Raw genomic sequence first — 23,351 nt, forward strand, 5'->3', positions numbered from 1 at the left:
AGATTTTACACATACTTACCAAGTAATTACATGATTAAAGCCCTTCCTTCCTCCCCTTAGATGGACATGGCAGGCCAAACGAATTGGTTCTCTCTGCAGTTTTGTACTTATCGGTCCCAAAAGTGGGCAGGTCCTATACACCTACACTAGCGATGGTGGTGCCACCACAAAATTTGTAAGATTTGACTGCCGGGTAGTGAGCTTTCAGGTATAGGTAATTACTTGGTAAGTATGTGTAAAATCTCATTTTATTATAGAAATGTCATTTTCTTTTGCTGTCTCACTTTGTCATCCCCACTGGCACAGGGAATTCAGCTATCATAGTAGAGAGATAAGCATTTAAAAAATGAATTTGATTTTTGTAATTTATATATTTTTTGGAAAAACAAGCTGTCAAATAGGCAAAAAGTTAAACACAAATAAATACATAACCTCTTTCCAACTGTGATGGTAGGTGTAATTATGAACTGTGTATTAAATTGTACTGGAAATTTTATATAGTAGTATGTATGTTTCTAAGGTATTGCTTTGTCTTTCTTTTCAGGAATAAATGTTTGAAGAACTGCTGAATGACCTTGGCAAGGAAATGAAGAAAAATAATACATAGCTGCACTGTAACTGGAACAAGTCAAAGAAATATGGGTCATTTAGTGATGAAACCAACAACAAAGTAAAATACTCTTATTGCTAAGATAGAGTTCATATAGGGAATTTCGGAAAATGAAACTCATCATTTTTTATATCTGCAAAAATGAATCCCAGTCAGCAGGCTTTGTTTATTGGCTGATTTTTGTGTAATATCAATAGATATAGAGTACAGTACAGTATAGCAGTATTATATCCATCCTATAATACAGCTGTTTTAGCATCCATGATGAATCCCCAAATGCAGTTTAACTTGTCACATATCATTGGGCAAGCTGTAGATGTTACAAATTATACATTTCAGCACCATATACATGGCTATGGTAACATAAACAGTATTAGCAACATCAATAATAATGTTAGTAACCCTCAGGCAGTAGGAGCTCAGCCAGTTCCTGTTCAGAATGTTGAAGTGCCTACTGTGTCTGTTCCCCCAGGTACAGGAGTACTAGCCCTGAGTTATGCACAGCAGCAACAGCCAGCTCCTATGCAATCTTACCATGCTGTGTTTAACAGCATGACAGTGACGCATGTTGCACCTCAAGTCCCCACACCACAAGTCCAATATTTTTCATATGACTCCCCTTGTGTTACTTTAAGGCCACATGTGCATTCTCAAGTAACTCACCAGGTGCCTCCCACACATGTAATGAATGCTCAGGGATCTGCAAAGTACAACAGCTGTTCTTTGCCTTTTCAGAATTTAAATTCAGTTGAAGTTGATAGTGGGGCAGCAAGTACTTTGCAGCCAGAAACCATTAGTAATGGTAGTGCTGAAATGAATGAAGTTCTTGTGGAAACAAGGAAGAAGAGGAGGAAGGAAGGCATTAATGCAAAATATGAAAGGAAGACACGAAGAAATCGAGGTGAGGCGTACATTAGTGCATCTGGAAAACATATGAAGGCAAAACAATATATTGAGAGAGATTGTTCTTGTAAAAACAAGTGTATATTAAAATTAGGGACTGCTGAAGATCGGGAAAATGTTTTCAAAAAATTCTGGGGCATCGGGAACTTTTCCCAGCAAAATGCTTATCTTATAGAAAATGTGACATTAGTCCCAAGTGAATGCAAGAAACGCAAGATTCCATCATCAGAGGCTGAGGAAAAGAATTTGAAAACCATGAAGAGAATTTACCAAATTAAGTTACCAGTAAGTAAGACTTTATTGTTACTTCTTTGGAGATTTTTATGAAATCCTTTATCCCTTCAGTGTTTTGCATATGTTATGGTACTGTACTGTATATGGGTATATTAAGATACAGTCATCATTACTAATGACACCATGAAAGTACAGTGGTCCCCCTGTATTCGCGTGGGATGCGTACCAGACCCCCCCCGGTAATAGTTAGAATCCGCAAATAGCTGGAACTCCTATAAAAATGCTGAAACCAGCCTATTTTGTTAGTTAAAACTCAAGAAAAGCCCACTAAAAATTTTGATACTTAGTTTTTTAAATAGTTTTATCACAAAAAGTGCATTTTATGATGAAATTGATAAAAAAAAACAGGAATTTGTGGATATTTCTCATAGAAAAATACTGCGAATGTGCGAATTTTCCGCAAACAATGTGGGGAAACGTTCCCGAGAGAAATCCGCAAATCCGGAGAACACGAATAAGGGGGGTCCACTGTATAGTGAGAAGCTTTGTTTGTTTCTACACAAATAAAAACCTTCATATTTTACATAGGGGCTTTTGCTTGTAAACACAAACTGGAGTGGCCACTAAGACTCAGTGACAAGGTAGTCAACTACCAACAGGCCCCCCTGGAATCGGGACTACCTTGACTGGGTGAGAGAGCTCTTCAACTCAGGCATTTGATTACAGGTTAAAACCAAGCTTCCCATATATATATAGGTCAATTTAGCTTTATTATGAAATTTACTGGGGTGTTTTTGTAGGGCTTGGAATGGATTAGCCATTTTACATGTAAAATGCGGTTCAAGATACGAAAAGCTCATGATACGGAGGCCGCCTTGGAACGGATTAATTTCGTATCTCAAGGTACCACTGTATATATATATATATATATATATATATATATATATATATATATATATTATATATATATAATATATATATATATAAAATATATATAATGCTTAAAAAATCACAGTATTCACTTATATATATATACATATATATATATATATATATATATATATATATATATATATATATCTATATATATATATATATATATATAGATATATATAGATATATATATATATATATATACATATATATATATATATTTGTTGAAACTTGAGCTTTTTGTTATAAGTTTTCATGCCTTTATTTTTAAAATGTGTATGAAAAATGTATTACAGCATATTTTTTTTATTTTTGTACATAAATATGATACAGTTGCAGTACGTATGTCCATTTGAAGTTTTTGTAACAGTCCTTCACATGATGAAGAGAATAGGTTGTTCAGTCACGCCCGAATAATAAAATTTTAATTTATATCGATGAATTACGTTTTTATAACAAATTATATTTATAATTGTTGCATAAATTGATTTTAAAAGACAAAACTCATGTATACATTCAATTTTGCAACACTGCAATATGGTTGTTTTTTCCATGGGATAGAAAAAATATAACTGTGCAATTCGGTAAATTTTTTGCTTTGTTACATGAGCAAAAAATTGATGTACGAACTGTAGGAGCTCGAGATGCCACTGCTATGTAGATGGCATAGTGGCAAAAATTAAGATAAGCAAAGAAGAAAAAGTAAATATGCATCTTATCCATAAATCTTTTAAAAAGTTATACATTACTTCACTATCCAGTAATATTGTATGTATTCTCATATTATTGTATTATGAAATACTACTAACATAGCGGTCAATGATTTGGTTTGGAAATCAGCTGATGGTGACTACAAGTTTGTTTTGCCATATTTAATGAAATTCTGAGCAAATTTTCTTGCTTCTATAGTTGGCATAAACGAATATCTAGATACTTGACTTATATGAGACAAGCCAGTTTTTCCTTATATGTGTTTTTAGGTGGAAATATGACTTGATGTCTCATTGTGATTGTGAACTAAATTTTTTTTTTTTTCATTAACAGATTACGTTGGCAGTATGTTTATTGAGTAAAACAATTACGTGATTCCGTTCGCATTTTTCCTTTTATATCATCAAAATACAAACTTTACATTACTATTTATCTTTTTTTGGTGTGAAACCAACAGTAAAATGTGTTCTTTCAAGCACAGTAGTTTTGATTAAAATGATTTTATGTCAATTTTATCTAGTTTTGTTTGATGGCAAACGTTTACTGGATTTTTATCCTTGTTGCCAATGCACGATAATGGTCATCAGCAGCTTGACCAGTTTTCTCAGATTGAGCTACAACTAGGTTTAAATTTAACAGTATATTTCCCTATTGATCTTTGATCTATAATGAATAAAGTTATTACATTAAGATATCTTAGTCCTATTCTACATAACATCATTTATAACAACTACGTTAATTGTTTACTATAGTACGATGGTTGAAATACAAGCCAAACGGATGTTGTTGTTATCCAATTCGGTTGTACCTACTTAGAAAAAGAAATTGTACACGTTTACGCAACGAGTATAACATTAAAACCATACGTTCATTATTCTCTTTTTGCTGTTTTTGAACTTATTTAACTAGAAGATGGGATAAAGTTAGGCTATTGTAATTTGGTCTCTCGTAAAATCGGATTATCGTAAGATGAATTATCGTAACGTGAACACTAACTACTGTACACTGTATAACACCTTATTATATCTTTACATACTCTAGACACCCAAAGGATTAAAGGTAGGCTTTTTCATTTTACAGTATTTATAATACTATAATGTACTGTACAGTGAATTCTATAGTACACTATAAATATAATTTTACTTATTGCTCCATTGTGGGATTACAGCGCCGTTTGACTGGTCTAGGGCGCTGTTAACTAGTCAAATGAAGATTCTTCCCTTCGTCTTTTTCTGTATCCTTTTCCCTACCATCTCTCAACTCCAGAGACACTTAGAGCTCGGTAAGCTGCCAAATATGTCAATTAATGTGACAGGGGAGGGGAGGGGAACTGTGCCATATAATGGTCACTGATTTTAATGGTTTTTATGCAATTTCTCTCTCTCTCTCTCTCTCTCTCTCTCTCTCTCTCTCTCTCTCTCTCTCTCTCTCTCTCTCTTACTGAGGTGAGATAATTTTTATGGTACATGTATGTAATAAGTTTATTATTGATATTTTCCAATAATAATACTATAATATGTATAATAATAATACTATAACTGCAATTACAAAATTCCTGTGTGAGTATTTTAAATACAATAATCTTTCCATTTCACTCTTTTAAATACTGTAGGGACAATCTCTCTCTCTCTCTCTCTCTGCTGCAAGTATTAGAAGTACTACGTATGTATGTACATATATGCCTTTAAGGGTACTAATGTTTAGGATTACTACTTTGAAATTATATTAATACAATCTCTAAGATTAATGCGGTAATATGATAACAATTTAAGGTAAATTTGATATAGTATGTTATATAAGGTATACGTTTGGTGTTTCTATTTCTTCCTTCTTTTATCTCTCTCTCCTCTCTCTCTCTCTCTCTCTCTCTCCCTCCTATCTCTCTCTCTCTCTCTCTCTCTCTCTCTCTCTCTCTCTCTCTCTCTCAGCAAAAGAATTAATAAACAGACAAACAGATAATTGTTCAGTCTTCTCTTTCTTCTCTGGAAAAGATATATGTATTTATGGGAGGGGAAGAAGTGTTGCCTATAGAAGTTCATTTTCTCTCTCTCTGTTATTGGCTGTTTATATATTTCTAATGGTAAAATGTTTAAGATGACTTTGAAATTATATTAATAATAGCAATTCAATGGTATATTTGATGTAGGACGATACATTAAGTATACATTTGGTATTTAAACTTTCAAGATAGGCAGATATAAGCATATTTAAAAGGAATTTCTAACTATTCACGGGGGTGTCTGGTACCCATCCCCAGCGAATATGGGGGAACACTGTAGTCTTCTACTCCATTGCACCGACCTATCAGCCACTGCAGTGATTCAGAATCATTTTCTTCAGACAATTCGAGTTGGGTACTTCTAATATACATTTTCACTTATATAACTTACCCGATGGTTACATCTAGCTGTCGTCTCCTGACGTCACGGCAGAATTTGAAATTCGCGGTAGCGCTAATGGTTTGACAAGTGATCCCTCTACTCCCGCCCTCTACCGGGTACCAGGAACGATTCCAACAATAAATCAGAAGTTTCCTGCCGTCGGAACCGATAACACGGTTCCTCTGCGGGTTGGAATTTGGATTTGATCATCTTGGTTTTCTCCTTAGTGATGTACCTCGAGTTTACTGATCTTTTTGCTAGCGCTATAGTTATTTTGGTTTTGATATTGTTGTCCTTTTTAGGAATTATTTTGATTTTTCACGATGTCTGACACCGGCTCTATTCCGTATAGGGTGTGTAGTAGTGGGTGTAAGACTAGACTTCTTAAAGCTTCACTTGATCCTCATTCTACTTGTGTTAGCTGTAGGGGACGTGAACGTTCTTTTGAGAATACGTGTAAAGAATGTAAGTCTCTAACATCTCAGGAGTGGAAGGCACTGGAAAAGTATATGAGAAAGTTAGAAAAAGATAGAATCAGAAAGGCTTCACAGAGATCTTCTTCTAAGTCAGTGAGTAGCCAGGATATTCCTCTGAATTCTGTTAATCCTGTTCCTATTAACCCTGTAGTGGTTTCTCCTGCCCTCGACTCTGTATCTCCCGATCCCGATCCCGGGTCAGTATTACGAGCCGATATGGACTCGAAATTTGTCTCTTTCCTCACCACTATGCAGAAAATGGGTGAGACAGTGCAAGAGGTGGTACTTAAGTGTGATAAGTTACTTAGTGCAAGTGTAGTGGAGGAGGTGGCTGTTCGGCCCGTTCTTTCTCCTAGGTCTAGGCCCCTGTCAAACTCCCCAGATCCTGGGAGGAGGCATGCCGAAAACCGAATGGAGGCGAGCGGGATCTGCTCCCGAGCAGTCGCCCCCTCAAGCAATCCTGTAGCCGTATCCCAGGATGCTGTCGCTCACCATTGGAAAGGTGTTGCGAGGAAGTGTTTTTCGTCAAGCGACTCAAGTTCAGATGTTTCCTCTTATAGAGGTTGGCGTCATAAGACTTCTAGACCGCTGAAAAGGTCTCGCGATGTTTCGCCTGCTGCGGTTCCCAAGAAAGTGGCGGCTGCTGAACCTTCCTGTAGTTTTTGGGAGGAGCCTGAAGCTTTTTCTCCGGCGGTTTCGATTTATCGCCCTTCTCTCATAGAAGTGGAGAAGCCGAACACGCACACGCCTTCGGAGCCTTCCCCACAGAGCCTCCTCAAGCGATAACTTTTGCGGCTCCAGACGTGTTTGTGCTCATCCTTCTACTCCTCCCGCGCCTTCTACGTCGGTGGATCCTCAACCTTCGGTGTTTGAACAGATGAATGCCAAGTTAGGCAGATTTTGGAGCTTTTGATTTTGGCAAGTCTCTTTCGTCCCCGAATGCGCTCCCGACCGCCTTACATCTTCCGCAGACTACTGTGCAGTCCTCTTCGCAGGCTCCTTTTCAGTCGCCTCTTCAGGCTCAGACTCTCCATGTGACCCCTCTTCAGACGCCGCTTCAGGCGCCTGGTCAGACTCCTTTCTTGACTCCGTCTATGGCGCCACGTCAGGCTCTCGCTCGAGCGCCACCTCAGCCACCACCTCAGCCGCCAACGCAGCCGTCAGCTCAGCCACCCGGATTCGTCTCAGTGCAGGCTCAGACGTCTTCCTCTGCTTTCTCGCACCCGCCTCGGGCGCATTATGGTGTGACTTCGCCGAACAGGATTCCTCTTCAGATGGAATGTTCTCCAGTTTCGTCGAAGGAAGCTTTGGATTTGGAAGAAGAGGAGAAGTACTTACAGAAAAAGACAAGCATTTGTGTATACCCGGAGCTGTATGACCGGAGAGGGGGGTACACGAAGTAACCCGGGACGGCCACATGAACTCGCAAGTTCCGTGGCAAGAAAAATAAAAATAAAAATAAAGATAAAGATAAAAATAATGATAATAAAAACTACAATAACAAATATACTATCTCGCCTACGGAAGAGTATCTCCGTCCAAAACATAACCCTCAATGACTCGGAGCGGCCGGAATCTAAACCCGCCTTATGCGGAGAGGGAATGTTTTAGGCGGATGGATGTAAGCTCCGGGAGTGAAAGAAGCAGAGCGCAACAGTCCACGGAAGCCGAGGCTGAAACGCAGTGCGACTAACAACTCCGGAGGCGGTCGGCTAAGAAGCGACACTCCCCAGCCCAAGGTCCTGGGAGACCCACTACACCTCCCCCTCAGCTGGTGGGACCGGCCGTCAGCGACAAACAACGAGAGCGGCACCCAACTACGGGGAGTCCCACGAGAGGGGGAGGGAGGGAGGGCTGAAGGGGGGACGATCACGTGACCAGCGATTCCCCGCGAATAAAGGATCACGAGGAAAACGCAGGCAAAGCCTATGAAGGCTAGCTGCCGACCGAACACCCAAATATACATAGACAAAATAAAATCAATTACTTAAAGCTAAGGGAAAAACATGCTTTAACAGGGGTAATGAAAATAAGGGGCGAAAAATATAAAACGCAATGGAGGCCACTCGGTAGAGTTGGGGCGCAACAAGGAAAAAAATTACTTGCTCACCGACAAAACGAAAACAAACGGTAAGCTGACGAAAAGAAAAAGGGGGAATTCTTGAATGGAAAATACCAAACTAAAATAAAAGGGGGAAGGGGGGAACGATAGATAAACAATGAAGCACGAAACAAAGAAACGTGCACGAACGCCGACCCCCTTGAAAAACAGGAAATCATGAACATAATAAACGTAGATCAAACAAGATCGAAAAAGTAACTGCCACCCAAGATATAATAAAATAAATACTGAAAATATATACTGAAATACCATAAGTTACGAGTATATAAATATAAATATATAGGTACTGATTACTGAAAGAAGCCCGCTCGAAATTGGTACAACAAGGGAACGAGGACTGGCGGCTCGCTACCGCTCGTTACGGGAGGAGACGCCTAACAAAATCCTAAATCAAAGGCAAAACGAAAGGCAAAATCACTCCCTAAATACAGAAAAATGGGGCCGAACCAGTACTTAACTTGGGTGAAGAGGCAGATTGACGATCCATAACGAAAAAGAATAACGAAACCAATAAAAAGAACAGATAGCTATAAAAAAGCGTGCAACGCTGGGAGGCTATCGATAAGAATGACGCCGCAGTCCCCTTCAACAGGGTAGCTGGGTGTGACCTATAGGTCGGCTCCCCGTTTTCAGGGTCTTTTGATGAGGAAAAGGCTAATTGGAGGGGTTACTGTGGTAGTGTTTAACACTCGCCCAGTTCTATACCGACACCTTTTATTTAGGTGAGCGAGTCAGAGACTTCTGACATGTCCAATTTAGCAGTTCTCTGGTATCATAGCAATATTTTACTAGAAATAGTGCTAAAGAGGACACATTTCACGGAGCGACACGGCTTCCTCGCCCAGAAATAGATTTTTCCTACGTCAAAATCCCTTTTACGATCTCATTGACAACTTTGGAGATTCTTTTGCGCCTTCCGTTCCAGTTTCTCCTAGTTCGCAGTGGAAAAAGGACAGTAAGCCTGACGCCTCGTCCTCGTTCACGCGTCTCGTCCTCTCGATTTCGGCTAAGAAGGCTATTAAGAAAGTTAACGATTGGCTTTTGGAGAAGAGGGAACGGGAAAAATGTTTTCTGTCTTCCCCTTCGAGACTTTCGTCAAGGAGCCGTGTTTTGTATGACACTGGAGAAGTTTTTTCCCTGGGTGTGACTGCCTCCGCTCAGGGAGACTTTACTAGTATCGTGGACTCTTCTCGTAGATCAGCCCTTAATACGGCTAAGATTTTCTTTTCGGCGAATGAACTAGATCATCTTTGCAAGAGTGTTTTCCGTGTTTTTGAAGTTGTTAGCTTCCTGGATTGGGCCATTGCTTCGCTGGCCAGGAAAGTCAAGTCACTTTGACTTTCGGAGGAGCAGTTGAAGGATTTTGCCTCTGTACTGGATTGTATCGATAAAGGCATCTGTGATGGAGCTTCGGAGCTCGCTGCCATTTTCGCCTCTGGAGTGTTGAAGAAGAGAGAGATTTGGTGCTCCTTCTTGTCGAAAGGGGTCTCATCGAACCAGAAGTCTGCCTTGCTCTTCTCTCCTTTGGACAAGAAGCACCTTTTTCCGCAAGAGATTGTGAGCAAGATCGCTCAATCTTTAACACAGAAAGCGACCCAGGATCTTTTATCACAGTCAGTGAAGAAGCCCAGGAAGATAGCTCCGGTTCTTTCTGCTTCTCGGAGTGCTCCCTCCACGGAAGCTCCTAAACCATTTCGAGGGAGAGCTCCCGGTCGATCTTTCTCCAGGTTTCGTGGGAGAGGTAGAGCCTCGTCTAAAACCACTCCCTCTTCCATCAAGAAGTAGGCCCGTAGTCCTCCACACAGCAGTAGGAGCCAGATTACACCTTTTCTGGCAGACCTGGTTTCATCTCGGAGCGGATCCTTGGACGGTCCAGGTCCTGAAGGAAGGATACACCATTCCGTTCATCAAGCACCCCCCTCTCACAGAATTTCCTGTAAATTTATCAGCTTACTCGGAGAACTCCGAAAAATTTGCCGCCCTCCATCAAGAAGTTCTCGCCTTACTGGCAAAGAGGGCCATAGAGTTAGTGGACTCTCCTCAGGAACCAGGATTTTACAATCGCCTTTTCCTGGTAAAGAAGGCCACGGGGGGTTGGAGACCGGTGTTGGACGTCAGTGCCCTGAACGTCAGTGCCCTGAACGTCTTTGTCCTGAAGACAAAGTTTTCTATGGAAACGACCCAGTCGGTATAAGAAGCACTTCATTCAGGAGATTGGATGGTTTCCATAGACCTTCAGGACGCCTATTTTCATATTCTGATTCATTCGGAATCGAGAAGATTCCTGAGATTCGTGTTCCAGGGCCGCATTTATCAGTTCAGGGCCCTCTGCTTTGGCCTGTCGACAGCTCCACAAGTGTTCACCAGAGTTCTGTCGTCAGTAGCAAAGTGGCTTCATCTGGACGGGATACGAATCTCAATGTATCTAGACGATTGGCTTCTCAGGGCAAGTTCCAGACAGAAGTGTGGAGAGGACCTACAAAAGACTTTAAGGCTGACGGACAGCCTAGGTTTGTTAGTCAACAAGGACAAGTCGTGTCTCACTCCTTCTCAGGAGATAGTTTATTTAGGAGTGAGACTGAATTCAGTTCTTTTTCAGGCTTTTCCGTCTCGCCAAAGGATCGACTCTTGCCTGAACAAGATAGACGAATTTCTCGTCAGACAAACTTGCTCGGCGAATCAGTGGATGAGCCTTTTAGGAACCTTGGCCTCGATAGAACAATTCGTAAGTCTGGGCAGGCTCAACATGAGACCGCTTCAATTTTACTTGAAACAGAAGTGGCAAAGGAAGAAGTTCCCAGACTCCTTCGTGTTCCCCATCTCGGAAGGAATCAAGCAGGACCTCCTTTGGTGGAAATCAGAAGGAAGGCTAGAGGAAGGCTTGTCTCTAAGCCAGTTGAGCCCCAACCTTACGCTCTTGTCAGATGCATCGGACAAAGGGTGGGGAGCTACTCTGGGGAGAAAGGAAGTGTCGGGACTTTGGCAGATTCATCAGAGAAGCTGGCACATAAATCTGAAAGAGTTGAAGGCGATTCATTTGGCTCTAATGCACTTCCAGACAGAGGTAAGAGGGAAAGTAGTGCTGGTTCAAGCAGACAACACCACGGCTCTCTCTTACATAAAAAAACAGGGGGGGACACACTCGTTCTCTCTATGCGAGGCAGCGAGAGACCTACTCATTTGGGCGAAAGAGAACAAGGTTGTCTTGAGCACAAGATTTATTCAAGGCTCGAAGAATGTAAAGGTGGAGATTCACAGCAGGAGAGGACAAGTCCTCTCCACAGAGTGGACTCTACATCCTCAAATATGCAAGAAGCTTTGGGGGATTTGGGGATGTCCTCAGTTGGATCTCTTCGCCACGAACAAGATAGCTCGTCTACCACTGTATTGCTCCCCAGTTCCAGACGAGGAGGCGTTTACAGTGGATGCCATGTTTCTGGACTGGTCAAATCTAGATCTTTATGCCTTTCCGCCTTTCAAAATGCTAAGACTAGTTCTGACAAAGTTCAGAGGTCATCAGAACGTCAGGATGACTCTGATAGCCCCCTTTTGGCCAGCCAGGGAATGGTTTCCGGACCTACTACAGCTGTTGACGGACTTTCCGAGTTACCGTTAAGGAAGGATCTACTCAGACAGCCCCACTTTCTGAGGTTCCATCACAACTTGTCCGCTCTTCGAATAGTTGCCTTCAGACTGTTGAGCATCTCCTCAGAAAGAGAGGATTTTCAAAGAGAGCTTCAAGGGCTATTGCTAGACCCAGAAGAGAATCCTCTGATCGAGTGTACCAAGCTAAGTGGGTCCAATTCAGAGCTTGGTGCAAAGAAGAAGGAATTTTGTCTTCTAAGACCTCTATAGCTCAGTTAGCTAACTTCCTTCTTTTTCTTCGTGAGAATAAGAAGCTTTCTACCCAGACGATTAGGGGTTATAGAGCTATGTTGTCTTCTGTGTTCAGACATCGAGGATTAGACATTTCTAATAATCAAGACCTCTCAGACCTGATTCGTTCCTTTGATACGACCAAGACAAAGGAGTCAAGAACAGTAGCTTGGAACCTGGATGTAGTTCTTAAATGGCTGATGTCCGATAGATTCGAACCGATCTTCTCCAGTTCTTTTAGAGATCTGACTAGAAAGACACTTTTTCTTTGTGCTTTAGCATCAGCTAGAAGAATTAGTGAGCTGCATGCTATTGATAAGAGAGTTGGATTTGCTAAGGGCAATGCCATTTGCTCATCAATGCTGGGTTTTTTGGCTAAGAATGAAAACCCCTCACGTCCTTGGCCTCGTTCTTTCTCTATAAAGAACATTTCGGAGTTAGTGGGGCCTAATGAGCCTGAATGTCTTCTCTGTCCAGTGAGAGCACTTAGACATTATGTGCAAAGGACCAAAGGTATAAGAGGTAAGAGTGATAACCTGTGTTGTTCAGTGAAAGATCCTTCTCGTCCTCTTTCTAAAAATGCGCTCTCCTTCTTTTTAAGGAATTTGATTTCTGAGGCACACGGGCAATGTCAGGACTCAGATATCAAAGAGTTTAGAGTCAAAGCTCATGAAATTAGAGCAGTGTCTATGTCTATGGCCTTTAGACGTAATCTGTCTTTGAAAGACATTATTAAATCTACATATTGGAGAAGCAATTCTGTCTTCGCATCTCATCATCTGACAGATTTGCAAACCACATATGAGAATTGCAGTACATTGGGGCCATTCATTGTGACTGACACGGTATTGGGTGAGGGAGAGAAGGATGTATCCCATCCTCACTAACTTTTCTCCTTGATTATGGTTTTGTATTTTAAGGTTGTCTGAAGATACAGGGAGTTTTTTGGAGTATCTTTCAGTCTTTTAATGTCTTGGTGTATTTCTTAACCGGTTGTGGTGATCCCTCGTTTTTCATTGTATTTTGTGGTGATTTGTACTGCGCCCTGAGCAGGGGCATTATAGTCTTGTCCGTTGCGGTCACGTCCACAACGGCAAGTACTTATTATTGTGTCCGGCACACGGATCCATATATCCTGTCGGTACAATAAAGGCCAGCAGACTACAGAGGCAGTAACCACTGAGTCAGCGGTCTTTAAAGGTAAGGAACCTATATCTTCAGATAATTCCAACAGTTGTTATTTTAGCTGCCATTGTCCCACCACCTAAATGTGTCAATCAGCTAGATGTAACCACCGGGTAAGTTATTTAAGTGAAAATGACATTTTTATAATAATATAAAGTTTCACTTATACTTACCCGGTGGTTACATAACGAAGCCCGCCCTCCTCCCCTCATATGGACAGGAAGGCATGAAACTTCTGATTTATTGTTGGAATGGTTCCTGGTACCCGGTAGAGGGTGGGAGTAGAGGGATCACCTGTCAAACCATTAGTGCTACCGCGAATTTCAAATTCTGCCGTGACGTCAGGAGACGACAGCTAGATGTAACCACCGGGGAAGACTTCGCCTGTTCCCCGATTTACTAGCTCTGCTTCCAGGATAAATAGAAGAGTTCCTCCCTGATCCAACTCACAAGAAGCGGTTCTTCAGGCATTACAATCCCTGTGTTTTCATGACTAAAAACTTCCCACTTTCGTTGCAAGCATAGACTTTCTTGCTAAGCAGCAATGAAATAGCAGAATAACTTCTTCAGTCCATTGTAACATGCCAGGGATTAAAGCCATCTTCACTGATTGGTGTCATCAATGGGACTTTTTCTTTGATCAGAATTGTGAGAATTCACTCCTCTCTGATTCAACAGTGAAGACTTAGGTCCACATTCACCTTAGTCATTCACTAAAGTAGTATTGTTTTTTCTTAGTTGAGATTCAACTATTGATGAGAAACTTCTCTGTCTTGCCAACACAGGGACCTTAATCTCTAGAAGGCATTTGACTCGTATCTAGCGTGCTTATACCTAGCAAGAATCATTAGACAGTGTTTTGATTTCCAGGACCGCGTCTCGTCTCCCTTCAGTATTGGCGAAGAAGACAGACGACTTGCATAGTTCATTCTCAACATCACCCTTCAAAAGGTGGTTGTCATGTTGTGACTGTCTCAGATGTGCAATCATTCAGCATCTATTGATGAGTGGGAATCCTTCATGATCTCCAGCTATTGGACTTTGTATTGGTTGATCCAGATCAATCATTACTTTGTCCTATTGGTATGTTGTTGTACCTAAGGAGGATCAACATCTTTCATTGAGTGTCGATTTCTTTTTCTACTGCTGACCCCCAATGCAGAAATGTCTAATGACATGTCCTCCTCCGAGTCCTACCAGATCGTGAGGAACTCCTCCGCAGGTGGCTATGTCAAATGTGTGCTCTCTCAGAGAGCAAACAGTGCAATTGGCTTGGTACTTTCATCACACTCCCAAGAATATGTTGGACTGAAAGCTAGATGCAATCTCATTAGGACCTCACTTATATCTTTCTTCCTTGGGGAAGGCCCACAGTGCCTTGGAACTCCTTTTTCTTTGGACCAGTGGTGGATGCTCAGCAACTTGTATCTGCTTACCTGACTCCTTCAAGAGGACAAATTGCATCTCACCTATGGTGTGCATTTCTAGAGATGAGAAGGATGTGAGAGTGACTTCCCCCTCCTCGTCCTTCTACTCCGCTTCCTTCAGATTGAGGACAGGACTTGAACTTACACATGCTGGTCAGGGTTTGATACAGTAAGCCTACACATGGAGTTTCCTTTTTATTTTTCTTGTCAGAATCATATAAGCAATCCCACTCCTTCCTTTAGCAAGGGAAGGAATGAGACTGGCAGTAATGCAGACCCATCCCAAAACTTTGCATTAATCCCCCCGACTCTCATTATTCTTCCCAGCCCATTTTCGGATGAGTTATGATTCCTCAGTCATTTTGAAAAGGCCCAGAAGTCTGACTCTTGATCATGCAGCTCTTATACTGTCAGAGGCAGGCCACTCCTCCTCGCTCTTACAACCAGGAGGAATAGCCCAGGTATGCTAAACTCCAGTCAGTTCTAGAAGCTCACTCAGATTCCCCCCACCAATCAGTGAGCCTTCCTAATGTAAAGGACCAAGGGTTTGTATATCGTATAGGAATAAATCACAGTTTATTAAAGTAAATTGTATTTTTCCTAACTATACAAACCTTAGGTCCTTAACATTTATGCCCATTTCATGTCACCCCTCAATCTGAAACCTGTGCTGAAAGGCAAAGTGGAGTGTTTACATGCGGGCAGGTGGGTCTACCTGCCTACCAGATGGTAGTTATTGCCTAACTACATTGTTCAAGAATTTAATGGCCATGTTCCAGCTTCGCCATAAAATAGTTCTTCCTTATGCAAAGGATCTCAGATTTGTAAGCTAGGAAAAATACAATTTACTTTTTAAAAAATGTAATGTTAAGAGTGAACTTTAATGAAAATGAAGGAAAATGGGAAGTATGGGTGACTTTTGGAAAACATGAAGCTGCGCTCGAAGCCAACAGCAATATTAATAATTTCAAATTTTGGAAATCGACTCTCAAAGGAGCACTTTCTGACAAGACCTTTAAAAACATAGATGTTTACAGACCGTCTCAATGGGTACAAGTGGCTCAACCGAATTTGGAGGACAAATGCCGCTGTAGAAAGAATTCCCAAACTTCCAATGTGGTTGGTAGTAGCTCCTTGAATGGAATATTACAGTTATTACAAACTTAGCAGAAACCTTCAAAAAAAGGTTGGATGTATTGATATGGGTAACATCTCAAGGTTTGGTAAAGGCAGTGGCCTTATTTACGCCAGACTAAAGACCCAGTCATATATGCTGACACTGAAGAAGTTAAAGAAAGATGACTCAATAAAAGAAATTAGACCACACATGAATTTCATTTATGGAAAAGGATAGTATTTGATAGAGGCCTTTGTGAATTGAGGGAAAGTGAAATATTAGAAATTAGTCCAACTTCTGTAGGGAAGGTAAGAAAAATTCCAAAGGCAAATATGGTCTTTTTAACTTTTGAGGACTCTGATGTACTATCTTACGTCAATTTTGGGAATGAACGGATCAAAGTTGAACCATTTTCATCATAACCTTTGCACTGCTATAACTGTTTTCAATTCGGTCATCCATCCAGATTCTGCAGAAAAAATAAAATTTATAGTAATTGATCAGTCCCTGAACATGGTCCTTGTTTGAAACAACCAAAATATATTCATTGGTAACAGGATCATACCCTATCCAATAAATAGTACAGCCAATATAGATATGAAGAGGCAGCTGTATGTAAAGCTAATGCCGAACATATAAGCATTAGTTAGCTAAAAAATTAATTGGTCAGACAAAGATCAATGCCCATGGCTCTTGAATTCCATAGCCCCAATAAAAATTCAAGTCAACAATGTAGCACCTTTACCTGCTGTAAAAGCAAGAACTGATGAAACTAAGACCCAGTCATCTGATGTAGGTGCTCAGCCTGCTAGGGTTGAAGCCCCCTCCCTTTAAGGAAGATGTGCCTACTTATATAGAATCATCTTCAATTGGTGAGACCTTCCCTTTGTCTGTCCTATCTCTGCAACAGGAAACCCTTAAAGAATGGAACAAGGACAAACTAAAGGTCCAAAGAGAGTAAGAACCCATTCATCCTCTTCTCCACCTGCACAAAGTATGGAGATTTCCAAACCCCATAAAAAATGTAAAAAGAGTGAAGCCAACAGTGAGGATGCTCATGCTCCAGAAACAACCAAGGAATCAAGTTCCTTGGATAAAAAGAAAATATTAGTTGAAGTCCAAAAAAGGGATTTTTGACGTAAGGAAAAAATCTATTTCTGGGCGATTGGCTCGTGTCGCCAGCGAAATATCCTTTAATCTATTATTTCTAGGGTAAATGTACTAACACACATTACCAGAGAATAAATAAATAAAGAAAAGGTCAGTATAACGACTCGCTCACCCCCCATCCCAGAGAGTGTCGGTATGAACACTATGGCGAGTGAGACCACTACCACGAGCCAAATGCCAATAGAATTCTCCCACTACAAAATCCCCCAAGAGGGGAGCCGACCCACAGAGTGGGCAGCACCTACTACTACTACTCCATCCCATGCTGCCGACTGCTGCGCCTCTGGTGGCCATCCTGAAGTTAGCAGACAATCTGGCGATGGGATGGGTAGGGCGGGATTTCGCTGGCGACACGAGCCAATCGCCCAGAAATAGATTTTTCCTACGTCAAAATCCCTTTTCTGGGCTCAGCTCGTTGTCGCTGCGCAAAATCGTACCAGAGAAATAGACAAGATTGTAAAGAAATTCAACAAAAATATAAAGGGTCTCAAATAAAAGATAAATAAAAATAAATTCAATATAATGCTAATAAAGTACATATACACAGTGATACAAAATAGAAATATTACTTAATTATACTTAATGCTAATAATATTTCTTAACTTAAGGTAATATACATATATACAGGAGAAATATCATATATGTACAACAATGGTATCTGTGTAAAGCTTATGTATCAAAACAATCTAAAGCAATTAATATACAAGTTGAATAAAACAAACTCAACAATAATAAAATATAAAAGAATGTATATGACTTAATATACAAAACCCGTAACCATTATAATAAGATGTATCTCCTAGCATAAAAATAAGGAGATGACATCCACGAGATCAGTAATCATCACAAATGTGAGTGTCCCTAGCAAAAAAATAAGGGACACCCACTATATCATCATCAAAGCAGCTAAGACACAAGGTGATCGTAAATGAACAAGGCAGGAATAGACGAAACTGTTGGGTGAGGCAGGTAGAAAGGAGGACTGAATCTTCTACTAAGGATTAGTCAGAGTCAGGGGAAACTATGTTACCCGCTGCAACTGCTGAAAATTCAGGGCTTCCAAAGACTTTAAGTAATGACGTTTGAACACTGTCAGTGATTTCCATCCAGTATACTTTTTCAACTCATCGAAGTTCATATGTTGGAAATAGTTAATTGAGGTGGCTACTGCCCTGACATCATGTGCTTTTGGGAAAGAGTCAGGATTGGCTTGTTTAATGAAGTACAGGATTGTTGCCTGATGCCTTTAATAGATAAAGTACCACCTTTTTCTCTCCTAAAGAGAGGACCCGATGAGGATGAGGAGGTCCTAGATAGAAAGGCTCGTAAAGTTGAAACTGGGCAAAGAGATATATCTTGTGGAAGGGGTAGTACCTTCCATGGTTCCCACCTCATCAAAGGATCTTCATTCTTAGCTAAAAAAGCTACGTTCCGGTGAAAGTAGCACTTCCCCTGTGGGAAGGAACTGAATATGATCCGGATCTCTGGATAAAGCCGACAGTTCTGAAATTCTAGCTCCTGAGGCCAAGCTTAATAAAAATAGGTTTTTCTTAAAAGCATTATAAATGAGCATGTGTCATTATTGGTTTTCTGAAGCCAGTTTTAGAACATCGTTTAAGAACCATGATACTGACGTAGGCCTTACAGAAGGTCTAAGTCTAGCACAGGCCTTGGGAATAGACGAGAATTAGGAAATCTGTCAAGTCTATGTTGAACCCAAATTGAAAAATCTTTTCAAGGCGACTTGTTTGTCGTAATTGTGCTAGCTGCTAAGCTTTTTCAAACCTAAGGATCTGAAAAAGGATATAGCTGAATTGATTGTCATGATCTTAATATCTGATTCTTTCAGGAAGGTTGCTAACTTTTGACAGCAGCATCATACTGTTCTCAAAGTTGAATCTCTCTTATCTGATTCCAAGAAGAGAATATTCTGAGGGTCAATATTCGCATACCTTTTCGCTGCAAAACTTCATGAAATCCATAAAGTTAGGGTTTTGAGAATCCCTGAGGAAGCGAACACAGTCTTCGTTTGTACTGACTGGGAGAGCTTGGGATTGGGGATCCGAAGAGGGCGGAGACCCAGTTCCAGGATGAGAGGGTACCAATTGCTCTTCGGCCAGTCTGGGGCTACTAGAGCCACTTGACCCTTGAATGTCCTGAGTTTGTTTAACACTTTCATGAGAAGATTCACCGGAGGAAAGACATAAATCTTATCTCCCAGTTGTCCAATCTAGAGCCAGGGCGTCCGTGGCATAGGCCAGAGGGTCCAGGTTGGGGGCCACATAACACGGGAGTTTGTGGTTCGCTTGGGATGCGAAGAGATCTACCTGTAGACCTGGAACTCTCTGAAGAATCCATTGGAACGAACTGTTGTCCAGTGACCCATTCCGACTCTAGAGGTACTGATCGGGATAGAGCATCTTGCTATGACGTTTCTCACTCCAGCTATGGGTGGAGGAGAGATGCCAACTGAACTTGTCCGCCAGGGAGAATATGGCTACCATGACATGGTTTAGATGACGTGACTTGGAGCCTCCTCTGTTTATACAATGTACTACCACTGCGCTGTCCAGGACTAGCTTTATGTGGGAGTACTTTGGCGGACGTAACCTTTTAGAGTCAAGAACAGTGCCATTGCCTCCAGTACGTTTATATGGAACTGACGGAACTGAGGTGACCACGTTCCCTGAACCTTTTGAACTGGGAATATCCTCCCCAACCGCTTAATGAAGCGTCTGTGTGGAATAGTGATCCCTGGAGGAAGGAAACTGAAGGGGCACTGACACTGATAGGTTCTTGACTTTCGCCCACGGCCGAAGTCGATTCTTTAGAATCAGAGGGACTGAGGACAATTTGTCCCTGACCTGATATTTGCTCGTGAGCGCCAGATTCTGGTTAGGTCTTTCAGTTTGGCTTTCATTAGGATGTTCGTCACTGATGCAAACGGAGAGAACCCAGGATCCTTTCCTGAGACCTTCTTGAAGCCAGTTTGTGACTCAGAAATTGCTTGACTGACTTCGCTATTTCCTTCCTCTTGGACGATGGAATCGACAGAGTATGGGAGGATAGATTCCATTGAATGCCTAGCCACTGAAAGTTTGACTCTGGAGTGAGTCTTGACTTGGTCCTGTTTATCTTGAAGCCTAGATATTCCAGGAACTGAATCACTTTCAGTGTTGCTTTGTTGCATTCCTCGACTGTTTGAAGCCCAGATCAACCAATCGTCGAGATACGCTACTACCATAACCCCTTGCGATCTGAGTTGTTGAACAACTACTTCCTCCAGCTTCGTAAACACTCTGGGGTCTACGTTGAGCCCGAAAGGAACTACCTTGAAGGAGAATGTCTGGTCTCCTATCTTGAAGCCTAGATAAGGACGGAAGTGTCTTGCAATAGGGATATGATAGTAAGCGTCTGTAAGATCGATAGAGGTGGTGACGGCCCCACGGGGAAGTAAGGTCCGCACCTGTGAGATCGTGAGCATCTTGAACTTGTCGCAGCGAATGGCTAAGTTTAAGCGGGACAAGTCTAAGATTACTCTTCTTTTTTGTGAGCCTTTCTTTGGCACGCTGAACAAGCGACCTTGAAATTTTAATCTTTTGACTCTCGCTATAGCTCCTTTCTGAAGGAGATCCTCCGCATACTCCGTCAGTTCTTTGGAAGGAAGTTGACGGAAAGGCCTGGATGGGGGGTGGTTCGTTAACCAGCTCCAACCCAGGCCTTTTGACACAATGCTCTGAGCCCACTTGCTGAAGTTCCACCGGTGGCGAAAGTGAAACAGCCTCCCTCCTACCTGAAGTTCTCATTGGTTCTGGTAACCTGCTCGGCCTCCTCTGAAGTGTTTTCCCCTATTAAAGGGACCTCCCGATCCTCTCCCACGAAAGGAACGCTTACCTCTGCTCCCTTACCCGAGCGGTCATACTTCTGTGAAGATTGACTCTCGAAGGCTTGATTGTAAGCTGGAGAGATGGCGTAAGAGGTGGGAGGGCTCTGAGGCTGAGGGGAGATTACGTAAATTGGCTGTGATTGAGCCTTTGAAGTGGAAGGCTGGGCTGGTTTGCACTAAGGGAACCGCCGGAACTTGCTGAGAAAAGCGTGGCTGCTTTTTCTGGTAGGGCTGGAAACGTCTGGGTTTCCTTTGCCCTTACCTCTAGCTGCTGGATCTTGCCTCCTCTTAGCCGTAAGGCCCCAACGGTCCTTAAGGCTCTGGTTCAACCTCGTAGCCTCTGACTGGACTTCCTTCACCATTGCTTCTGGGAAGAGATCTGCTCCCCAGATGTTCGACGAGAGTAACCTATTCGGCTCGTGCCGAATGGTGCTCTTGTAGGACATGCTTCCTACAATTCGTTCCTAGCAGTGGCAAACTCAAACATATCTGACTGTACCGTTTGAGTCAGGGATTTGGTCATAAGTTTGAAAAGCGGCTCTGAACCATAGGCTATGGTGGCCACCTGGTTCATAGCCATAGAATTAACGATCTGGCTAATCGCGATTTAGCGTCAAATTCAGCTGAATAAGGCTATCTGGAAGCTGGGTAGCTTTTCACCAAACTGCTCCATAGCACAGTCCGGTTTGCAGTTTGCCAGCTGAGAAGGTGTCGGTAAGTCTTCCCATAATTCTCCGGCTGAAGGAAGTAACGGAGATGTAGGATCTGCTTCCTTTCAGTTGAGGCATGGGGTCCCCCTTCTGGGCCGCTGGAATGGTAGACGTCGCGATCTTTGTCAGGAAAGGGAGCGGGGTACTCTCATCCATCGTGAAGATCGTAAAGGGACTCTTGAAAGGTTGGATTTTCGTATTAGAACAATCCATGTCCTCTAAAACACCTGAGCCATTCTCTCTGAGCCTGGTCACGTGAATAGAGGACTGTCTCCTTTGGTACCCTATCATCTCGAATCATGGCTGAGGCGGTGAGCCTTGCGTAGCCGATGAACGGAGCTGAAGGTCTTCCGGGTAGAACTCGAAGTCCTCTATCCTTCGAGTTCCAAATTCCGGTATAGAAATGAGTCCGTCTTGGAAGGGGGCGTATGACGCTACTCTCCACGGGTTGTTCATCGAGAACGGAGGTAGAGAGTCATACGGGGGAAGCTGGGCTCCACCTGCATTGAAAGGTGGAGGAGAGGCTAGAGGAGCTTGGCTCAGTCCGGCTATAATGGAGTCTTGAGAAGTAATCCTATCCGACAACCGAGAGATCATTTGTTCCATGCTACTCTTTAGAGACCCAACCAGGTCGCCCACCTGTTGTAACAGGCCAGCATTGGAGTCCAAAGCCAGAGCTGCTGCGGAGGTGGAGGGGTGGCTCTGAATTGGAACCCAAGGGTAGCGGAAACTGACGACTCTGCCGGAGTGTGAGATCTCTCTCTGGAGGATTTACTCTCGAGGACTTAGAGCCGGACCCAGAAGCTTTAGATCTGTCTGCTCCGGGATTCCTAGCCGGGAGACTTACGAGAGGAGGATGACGCCGAAGCCGTCTTCTTAGACGACGACGACGTCTTTGTCAAGAATTTCACTGCTTGACCTTGACCTTGGGTCTAACCGAAGCGTCAGGAGGAGTATACAATTCATCACCGTAAAGCCTTGGAAGGATGGAGAGGTTGCAGGAGTAGAAGAAACAGTTACGCCCAAGGGTATCCCTTGGGTGTCCACCTTACCTACCTCGACCAACAGGTCGTCTACACCTACCATAGGTTCTACATTAATATCCAACGTCGCGACTTCCGAGGGAGATGTCCTGGCCTTGGTCAGTCAATGAGGCAGCCAGCTGTTGCTGGATGAAGGCGATAGTCGGGGCCGCCTCTACTGGGTCGACGTATCCTGTCGCCTTGCCTCCGGGGAAGATTAGTACCGCCAACCTTTTCTCCAGGAATGTAGGGCATACCCTTGGCGGCGTTCTTCCCGAAACCGCCCGACCCAGGCCCGCAGGGTTGCCAGTGCGGTATCCCTCACTGCCGGCGCCTGGAAGAGAGGGTATTGATTAGATTTAAGAATAACTTAAAACTAAAGCTAACTTAAGCATAACTTAAACTTATAGGGGCTACAAGGCCCTTGAATTTTCCTTAAGTTAGAGTGATTGATAGAAAACTTAAGCACTATAACAGATGCGGACCAGCTACCGGAGATGGAATACTACCCCGTCTAAAAAGTGGCTCACCAGATCGTAACATATGGTACACGTCTCATGGTACCAGACCTGGATGTCCCGTGCGGAG

The 23,351-nt window shown here is 42.4% G+C and overlaps 1 protein-coding gene across 1 annotated transcript in view; it reads left to right on the forward strand.

Annotated features, from left to right (window-relative positions):
• The window catches only part of LOC135196955 (uncharacterized), a 158,330-nt gene that overhangs the window by 21,175 nt on the left and 113,804 nt on the right, over positions 1-23,351 (forward strand). Inside the window, exon 2 of the mRNA XM_064223805.1 lies at positions 545-1,798. Within this exon, the coding sequence (XP_064079875.1) occupies positions 872-1,798 (927 nt within the window). The 5' untranslated portion in view covers positions 545-871. The remainder of the gene's footprint in view (positions 1-544; positions 1,799-23,351) is intronic.

The sequence above is a fragment of the Macrobrachium nipponense genome, chromosome 18 (genome assembly GCF_015104395.2).
Source record: "Macrobrachium nipponense isolate FS-2020 chromosome 18, ASM1510439v2, whole genome shotgun sequence".
NCBI lineage: Eukaryota > Metazoa > Arthropoda > Malacostraca > Decapoda > Palaemonidae > Macrobrachium > Macrobrachium nipponense.